This window comes from Labrus bergylta, chromosome 5 (assembly GCF_963930695.1).
Source record: "Labrus bergylta chromosome 5, fLabBer1.1, whole genome shotgun sequence".
In the NCBI taxonomy this organism is placed as follows: Eukaryota; Metazoa; Chordata; class Actinopteri; order Labriformes; family Labridae; genus Labrus; species Labrus bergylta.
The window spans coordinates 1,802,062-1,811,478 of record NC_089199.1 but is presented as its reverse complement, the minus strand read 5'-3'; the positions used below and the strand labels follow the sequence as shown (position 1 = coordinate 1,811,478).

Sequence of the window (9,417 nt, the reverse complement as noted above, 5' to 3'; positions counted from 1 at the left end):
TTGATCTGTTTGGTCAATTCACTTTGTTTGAAACACAAAGACAGCCCATCATTATTTGAGCATCTGATCTTTTCTTTGCTAACTAAAGAGGTCTGTAAACGTGAAGTATGAGGGACTTTGTCAGAGTGCTATTTGTAGTTGTTTAGTGTAAAGTAAAGGAAGGTGAGGTCGTGGGAAACACTCAACATTTTCTGTAGTATAAAACACAAAGGATGCGTCACATTTTCCAAAACACAGCCTCCTTTAGTCCCACCCTCAGCTGGATTCACAGAAATGGTGTCAGTGTTCCCGTCAACTTTCATTTCACTTTGCGACTCCCTGTTCAGTCAACATAGAATTTACACATAGTGGACACCAACAGTTTTTTTTACCACAAATGAATGCCTTTATTGTCCAAGACACTGTTAACGCACAGTACACGAGAGAGGTATCAGCTCCTGCAATAATAAAATAAATCAAAGTCAGTATTAGAACAGAACATTTAGAGTGGTAATATGGAATGTAGCTGTTTCCACTTGTTTTTTTAATTTCAACAATCCTTTCAAATAAATAGTCTCTTTAAAGTCTTATAGCTAGTGTTTTAAATCAATATATTCTCTTTGTTTAGTCAAAGTTTCAGGAATAAAGAGGAAAAAGTCAAGACAGAAACACAGGTGACAAACAAGGATATTATACCATTTGAAAAAAAGTCTTCTGTTTTTAGGCAAAAAAGTACAGGAGAGGGCAACTGTTGAGAGTAGGCAAATCCCTTCTTCTAAACCTAAATGTTCTTGTTTTACTATCAAAAATCAGAACGCCCAGTTGAGAAAACATGTTTTTTGCGAGATCTTCAGAGACATTAATATAAACACAAATTGTCTTTCTCCGAATCTTAAGTTGCCATTGCTACAAGGCTGCCGACCCAGCCAGCCAAGGTCAGGTTGTACAATCAACTTCCCCTCAATAATGTGCTGTACTTTGGGGGATAGTAAGTCCAAACTTCATCCAAATAGAAAGTTAAAAAAAAAAACATATTTCATGTCACAGGTAAAGCACCACGTCAGTTTCCTAGAACTACACTGGAGCTTCAATGATCTCTGCCTCGCTCTTTCTCTCTCAGAGAGAACTTAACAATGAAGAAACTTCTCTGTACCAAAGCAGAGCGGGGAGGGGGTAAGTACTATGACGCTACGGGAGTCCCTGTGTTTTTAGAAAGGCCGCCACCTCCCAAATATCTCCTACCATGTATAACCAAAAAAGAGGAAAGTGCAAGTAAGGGCCATAACAGCCCTGTCCTCTTGCAGGTGAGGAGAGAGGTAACCACCACACAGACTCTCCCCCTCAGATCCCGAGGTGTCTGGGGTTCCCTCCAAGCAGAGGAGGCTCAGACCCCTATGTAGGTAACACCTAGGGTAAGCAGGGTTTCAGCCACAGAGCTATTCCCATGCTAAATTTAGACCAGGTTGGCTCCTTTTCAGCCTCAGTCAGTGCTGTGATCCTCAAGCTGAGAAATGATGGTGATTAGGTTCTGGAGGCCAAAGATGAAGCCACTGTCCTGTCCTTCGTGCACAACGCTGTCTTCTCCATAGTGCCGACAGGTTGTGTGAGCAAAGTCAATCATGCGAACATCCACGGTTGGGCTGCTCGACTCGCCTGTGCTGTTAGATGAGCGCCCACTGCTGCTGTTGCTACTTCCTGCAGCCACACTGCCGCTGCCCCCTGTTGAGTTGGAATGTGGGAAACCATAGGCCCCTTCTTCCTCCTCCTCTTCTTCTTCATCAGAGGGCTCATCCTCATCACCTTCTTCCCCACACCGGTGTCTTGGTCTAGTGGGGGTCCTGGGAGGATCACCATCATAGATGATGAGCAGGGAACTGGAGTAGAATCGGTAGGACTCACAGGCCTCCAGGGCAGCTTTCATTTCCCGGAGTCTGCGGAGCACTGGCGACAATAGCTCTCGACGCAGGCGGCGTCCGTCGTGGAAAAACTGGTACAGGGCCTCCTTAAAGCCGGCAAGGGTCAGCTTACGCCCGTGGTACTTATTCATGAACATCAGCTGGCCTGAATCTGACTGGTAAACCTGAAGGACACGCAGAAACATGAGAACTGCAGCTCGACAAGGACAAAAGAGCATCAATGTAGAGATGTGTTTCAGGCGTAAACGTACCTGCATGCCACAAACTCGAACTCCAATAGAGGCAGATGTGCTCTGTTGACACTTGCGTATCTGATGGGCTTTCTTCTCCTCTGTTGCATCATCCCCATGTTGGCGAGTGCCCATCTTCAAGTCCAAGACACATGGTAATGTGTAGCGCCATGTCAGGTTCTCCAAAAGGATAAATTCTGTGACACAGGTCAAGGATCACTCGAGAAAAAAAAAAAGGCTATACATGCTTAGTTTAACATATACGACTCATCCCTCTCAATAACAATTAAACACCAAGGCAGTGCTTTGCAAGCATGAAAGGATACTGTATTGATTACGGTGCTTTGCATTATCCTTCATCCTCTGCAGGTGCTGCTGGTGACATTTTAGGCTCCAGGGGTTGTGTTTGATCTGTGGCACCACATTGCCTTTCTCCAGGCTGAAGTAGAGGACCTCTGCCTGCTGCTGCTGCTGCGTCTCATCCCGGTTGTAGCTGCAAAGATGACAACACAGGATTTATTCAGTGCATGTCTTGCAGAGCTAAGTCATAACAGTGTGGTTATTAACTGAAGCAATCAGACATCCAAAATAATCTGCCTTACTTTATGATCTTGTCTTCTTTGCGACTGTGTCGAGTTCTCTCTTTACTGTAGTTGTCATTTTCCAGAAGCAAAGTGGATTGCTTCTTCTTGCTCCACTTAAGCATCTTGCTCTTGGGCTCACAGTCTGCTGAAGGGTCTTTGTTTTCTAGGTCCCCCAACTCACTGTGGAGGGGGTAGGCAATGAGGCACAGGTTCCCTTCCTCATCCTCTTCAAAACTGACTGAAACCACACCTGAGCAAGGGTGAAAAGGAGCACCAGTTCAGGTTATTCTTTGTAGTAATAACAATAGATTGGACTAATAACTTTAACCTAGAACATGATGGACAAATCTGTTTAATTCACATTCAAAACACATCTCCACAAAGATAATAATAGCCATTTGTACACTGGAGGTTGAGTCTACAGATGTCACAAAAGATGAAAAAAAGAAACAATACAGTCACAAAGAAAGATAGTTTGTCACAACTGATTGTGCATAAACTGTGTTTATATGACTCAATATACAGAACACAAGAGACACAAAATACCACGCAAGGCATAAAACGGCATAATGAGGATGGTATTTATTAAGCAACTGCCAATCATCGACATGATAACAAATACATTCATAATACAGAATTCAAGCAGTCCAGAAATAATATGCTATGATTCAGTGACAGCCAGTTTCATAAATTAAACAGGACAATTAGTGATTTTGTTGAACCACAAAACCATTTTTACAACTGAAAATGAACCAGAATATTGACATGTTAATAACATTTTTTAATGACTCATAAACAGGCTTGCAGACCACCATCCCAAGGCCCTATCCTATTAGTCCCTAGAAGAGCCTGAATGACGCACATCTCTGTACAGTGTGGGGGAGGTGTCGCACTGAGAATAAACAACATGGCTGCAGCAGCTGATACAGACTAACCAGACAGGAAGGAGAGATGTAGCCGAAGCAGAAAAAGAGAAAGTGACCAAGATAGGAATGGAGTGTCCAAATTGAACAAAATATATGCATCCACAAATAAAGGTTGTAGTTCTTGTACAGTATAATTTATAGCATACAGAAATGCATAGAAAATTAACCCAAAAACCACTGCATCAAACTGAACCAATATTTAAGATTGCAGTGCTTTGCATGTTACATGACTGGCCTGAGGGCCCAGCATCCAACTTCCTATGTAGCATGTGGCCTGGCTGATGTCATGTGCACTGACATCATCAGCCTGCAGGAGGCCCCACCTCCTCACTGTGTCTTTATGGAAGAGCTGCACTGTCATCAGAGAGTGTGGGAACTAATTAAGAGTCTCTCTGACTTGATTCAAGAGACTTGCTCGTGAATTATTGAAAAAAGTGATACACAAGCAGTGTCCGTACATGAACATTATATACTCATAATGTTCATTGTTTCCATCTCTGAGTTTATTTGATTGACAGTGGAACTGAATCTTTAATTGTGTTGCGTAAAATTGAGACAAGGAGTTGTGGATCATTCAAAGTACCTCAGAAGACCTCTACTCTCTTCGCTCCAAATCCCAGTCCTCATCAGTGGTCTTTTTATAGTCCTACGCTGCATTACTGAGGATCAGGTACCACATGCGCATCTTGCCCCATCATATTGCTTCTTAAGAAGTCTCTGTAATTGTCTGTGGCTAAAACTGTGAAAGACTGTGGGCTTGGATGCAACCAGTGAACATAATATAACCATTAAAAGAATGTGTGTAGGAGAAAATGTGCATCTGTGTCCATGTTTCCTGTTATTTGAACCTGAAACAAGACCCCAGAAATCCCTTTCCTCGTGATATGTCCCAATTATTTTTGCTTCTCTATTGGACACTAATACTGAAACAGTAGCCATCTTGAAAGACAGACACCACGCTTTAAGGGACTCTGGCTACTCTTCCAGGCCATTAGCTTGGATGCTACTTGCACCCCTCCATCTCCCCCTTTAACAATGTCTCATCAATAAAACATGGTGGTTCCCAATTGCTCCAGCACTGGTGAAATTGTACACGAGTCACGTTATGAGGTCACAAAATAGCAATGTCCTTGTAATGTTCTTTTTGTAGGCTAGTATACACTGAGGTGTCCGTTCAGATAATGGATAGAGGTCTTACCTTTAAACTGAGGTGTGAACTTTCGCATCTCTGGAGGGAGACTCTTGTAGAACTGGTGCTCTCGGGGGATGAGGGGCTTGCAGATTGTTTGTTCCCCGAATCGTAGCACACAGGAATGGCCTCCCACCTGGTGCACGAAGGGCTCAAGCATCACCCCTTTTCCGGGATATGGAGACCCGTCCGCCTGCATGAGGGCTTCCAGAGCGGGACTCATCCTCACTCCGCATCGGACAAATGACCTTTGGGGCCCCACGTCGCTCAGGAGGCTAGAAGGTCGGCCGCTCGTCGGGCTCCCTATCCTCGACCTCTTTCCCGTTGGGTCGCACGGGGGCGCTACTGGTCGTCTGCTCGAGAACAGCACTGGAAAAAAAACAAAGGGCTGTACAGGAAGGCCACTGACGGCGAACACAAATATCTTATTCCTCTTCTTTTCCGTGTAGGAGGGCGAATTATAATATATCCCTCGTTTGGCTTGATAGTCTCAGTGTTTGGAAGTGTAACAATAGGCTATTTCCACAGCCCTAAAGCTGCTTTAAACGTTGACAAGCCACGTCCTGCCCACCGTCTTCTTGCTGTTACCGAAACTGACGACAGAGCTTCCCGTCCAGCCACAAATTCAACACAAGCAACATTTTAGTCCCGCCCTCCAACACAGCCAGCCAATCACAGAATCGCTGCTGTCGCTGGGAGGAGGCACGGCACCTAGGAGAAGATCAAGCATATCAGGCAAACAAAGAGGAAGGAGAGAAAACAGGGGGGGAGGGGAGAACAGGAAAAATACGAGACTGAAAAACACAACACATTGACGGTAATCTGCCACTGCACGTCTTACTTTCATCGTTCTTGTCGACGAGGAGGCAAATGGACATTTGCATTTTAAATGTCATCTAATCTGTTAAATATATTTTTGTGAATAATGCAGCAGATAATGTTAAATGACGGCAAGAAAGAAGTCAAAATTGCACAGACATTTCTGTTTCATCTAATTTTGACGATATTCAGTCTTCAATAACAAGGGGGCAAAACTGAACGGTGTTTTGGAGGAGCATCGTTTCGTGGATGCAAAATATTATGGATTATTAGGGTTTATCAATAAAAATGATATAGGAAAACATCTCTCATCTTTAACCATTGCAACAAATGTCAGAAATAAATGCTTTGTTGACATTATATGGCAGAGATGTGAAGAATTTCAATGTTTACAGTTTTTTTTAGGTCAGTGTCATCAGACAGCTCTGACAGAGTTGTGCAAGTGAGGATTTAAACCTTACATTGATAACATTTCTACCTGTCTGTCCATTAAAGTGCTGTTTTAATAATATTGAACACTGAAATAAAAGTTAGTCTAGGATTTAAAGCTGAACAATTTTTCTATGTTTGACACTTGTCAATATAATCGAAATGAAAGTGACGTGAAGCACAAGGGACAGCATTATTGCTACCATGTCTATCTGCAGGTACTAATGACAAAATGGCAGTCAAGGAAGTCCACTTGAAATACATTCATAATTTTTGAGCATTTGTACTGTAATAACCCAAAGAGGGAAATTTACTAAACTGAAGAAGACAAATACTTCCTTGTGGACTTACAGGTTTTATAGCTTATCTCTAGTCCTATTCAGACTGCCAGTTCATGGCGTGATATTTTTGTAACTGTGACATCTCACCTTCAATATTAATGCCACAGCCTAAAAGGATATCAGAAGTAGTAACAGAGGTGTTAGAGGGTAAGACAGGATCGGCAGAGCCAGCAGGGGAAAACAACAGTGTGTGTGCATGTCTTGTTGTGTGGGTGGAACTCCTGCTATTTCTTTTCAGGTCTTTCTTCTGTAACATTTTAGGACTCTTGGGGATCGTGCATTTCAGTCCATAGCACCAATCCTTTGGAATTCCCTACCAGTCTTGCTACATCTTTCTGACTCTGTTGAGTCTTTTAAAAAACAATTAAAAACATTAATGTTTAGACAGACCTATGGGTAAACAAGTCCATTCAGTGTACCTACTCATCTATGTTTTATTATGCCATTTATTGTTCCTGGTTGTATCAGGTTTTTATAATGTTGTCCATGATGTACTCATTTGTTCTAGTTTTTTATTTTATTTTTTATGTATGCTGTTGTTGTTTTTTGTTGATGTAAAGCACTTTGTGACCTTTGTCTGTGAAAAGTGCTGTATAAATAAACTTTATTACTTTACTTTACATCATAACTCAACATGAAACCACAGACGTGGAAACCTATATTAGCCATTGCGGGAATCACGAAAGTACAAAGGCGTAATGACGGCGGAGCTTGTTGCTGGGCTTTTGTGCAATTGTAATTTGAAAAAGGCTACCGACCACATTCTTTGAAATTACATTTGAAAATACTTTGCACAATTAAAAATACCTCTAGGCACTTAAAGCGTTTGCAAATACCAAAACTTCATAATTTTTTTTTCATAATGCTAAAAGAACCCTGCCCTATTTAAAGTTTGTTTATATTTGTAGTTTGTTTTACAATGTAGTTTGACGTTTCCTTGCTTGGTCATGTTGGAAAACTTGGTATTTCGGTAGGTTTACTTTGATCCATTTTACATAATGTAAACGCTTTGAAGACCTTACTATGCTAAGAGACAGTACTGTGCTTTTTTCTGCAACAAATCAGCAATTTTAAATTCTAAAAAGTTATCACAGTAACAAAAATGCTCCTACCCACAATTGTAAAATTACAGCCGACAGTAGGCACAAGTGTGCATGGCCCAAGGAATTCAACCAATGCAGGTCAATTGTGCAACACTGAACATAAACAAACTAGAGGACTGTTTAAATATGTTCCTTTCAGTCCACCATCTATATTTCAGAGAACAACATCCCTTGGCAATACACATTCCTGTGGTAGAATTAAACAGAACCCTGATAGAAATACTTAATATTTAATATTTGGTTTAAAGCTAAAAGACAATTGAAGATCACAATGTAGGCATAAACTACATATTTTCAGGCAAAGCCTCAACCTATTTTGAATTCTCTTAGTGTAGTGAAAAGTAAAATGATCTTTGCTAAGCCAGCAAGCCTCAGATGTAAAATTGAAACTCTAAATAATAATAATAATAATAATGAGTCTGACTGGCCAGGCCAGACAAAGCTGGAGTACTGTGGCAGCTCAGGTCAGTGGACAGTAATAGCCTGATCACACACTAATCTCTGATGTTCCAGTTCTGATCTAGGATTACAAACAGGGAAGAAAAGATCCCAGACACAAGCAGGAAGGGGATTAAATGATCAGCACATTTGGAGACTGCATTTCAGAGGAAGTCTAGTTTTGAGAGCAAGTCCCCACCTTTGAGACAACTTGCTGGACACACTGGGCATCCAAAACGTTCTGATCCCAGAATCAACAAAACAATACTGACTTCATTATGCTAGTCCATCTTTTGGTAAAGAAGACAAAGGCTGTGTTGTGTAATGCTTTAAAGGAAGAATATGCAACTTTTTGATCCAGTAGATGTCGCCCTTGAGCACCAGAATGAAACCAAAACAACTCGCGCTGCATTGTTGTGTTAGCATGCTAATGCTAGCACACTTTATTTTGCTCGTATCTTCACACTGCATGTAAATTTACACGAATTGACCATGATCTAAAAAGGCTTACGTGACATTCTAACAAGCATTGAGTACAGTATGTTATTCTTCTTTTCTCTAGTCCCTCAATTTAACAACTTTTATGTGCAAGGGGATGAGGGAGCCGGCCATCCCATCCGTAAACACACTGTAGATACGGCTCGGAAAGCTCAGAAAGCATTATAGACAGTGGGTTTGGGTGTCACACTCATTGTAGACAGTCATGACTCACAGAGTTATTTTCAGAGGATATACTTGATTTCTATTACATTTAAGTGTGAAAAGTTGCATATTCTTCCTTTAAAGGATTTGCTTCGGTGATTGCAACGGTGTTGAGTGGGCTTCTAGTCATGAATATGTTCAGCATACTGTTTAGTAGTAAATGAAGAACCACCGAAGACAAGTCAGTCTTACACTCTGTCTTTCAAAGTGCATCTAATCATGACACAAAAGCAAATCAACATTGTTTTTTTAGCAGAATCTTGACTGCACAAATCTCACAAGAAACTTCTGTTGAAATATACAGAATGGATAATGCAAGAAAGTGTGTGTTCATGTGTATGAGTTGGAGTCTTTCTAGCCCAGTCACCCTGGCCTCACTGATGTGTCAGTGTTATGTCAGCTTAGCACGGCTTCCCCTCACATATCATGGGTCCATGCCCGGGGACAATAGGTCCAATCTGTGCCAAAGGGCCCTCAATCCAGCTCTGAAATAGAGAAGTGATGCAATGTATATATATAAATATATATATATATATATATATATATATATATGTATATATATATATATGTATATATATATATGTATATATATATACATATATATATGTATATATATATAACAAATTCAACTAATAAAAGAAAGCTGAGATTTATGCTTTTTGGCCCATTTTTCTTGTTGAACAAAAGAAAAGAAATAAAGATTGAAGACACGCTATGGGAAATCTACCAAGCAAAAATGTACAGGCATAAAGTACAGACAG

The 9,417-nt window shown here is 41.1% G+C and overlaps 1 protein-coding gene across 1 annotated transcript; it reads right to left on the bottom strand.

Moving 5' to 3' along the window:
- Nucleotides 1–361: 361 nt before the first annotated feature.
- On the bottom strand, nt 362–5,427 carry LOC109990120 (inositol hexakisphosphate kinase 2). The gene is made up of 5 exons (XM_020642110.3): nt 4,834–5,427; nt 2,728–2,959; nt 2,452–2,618; nt 2,147–2,322; nt 362–2,059 (listed from the first exon to the last, which is right to left on the bottom strand). Exons 1-5 carry the CDS (start codon nt 5,045–5,047, stop codon nt 1,460–1,462), a joined length of 1,389 nt encoding a protein of 462 aa, XP_020497766.1. The 5' UTR covers nt 5,048–5,427; the 3' UTR covers nt 362–1,459.
- Between the last annotated feature and the right edge of the window lie 3,990 nt (nt 5,428–9,417).

What these genes read in the sequence shown, in the direction of transcription:
- LOC109990120 (XM_020642110.3), bottom strand. Translation starts at nt 5,047, where the DNA reads ATGAGTCCCGCTCTGGAAGCCCTCATGCAGGCGGACGGGTCTCCATAT. An exon ending in AAAGCACCGTAATCAATACA is followed by an intron (nt 2,323 to 2,451) that starts GTATCCTTTCAT and finishes CCTGTGTCACAG; the next exon opens with AATTTATCCTTTTGGAGAAC. An exon ending in TTCGAGTTTGTGGCATGCAG is followed by an intron (nt 2,060 to 2,146) that starts GTACGTTTACGC and finishes CGTGTCCTTCAG; the next exon opens with GTTTACCAGTCAGATTCAGG.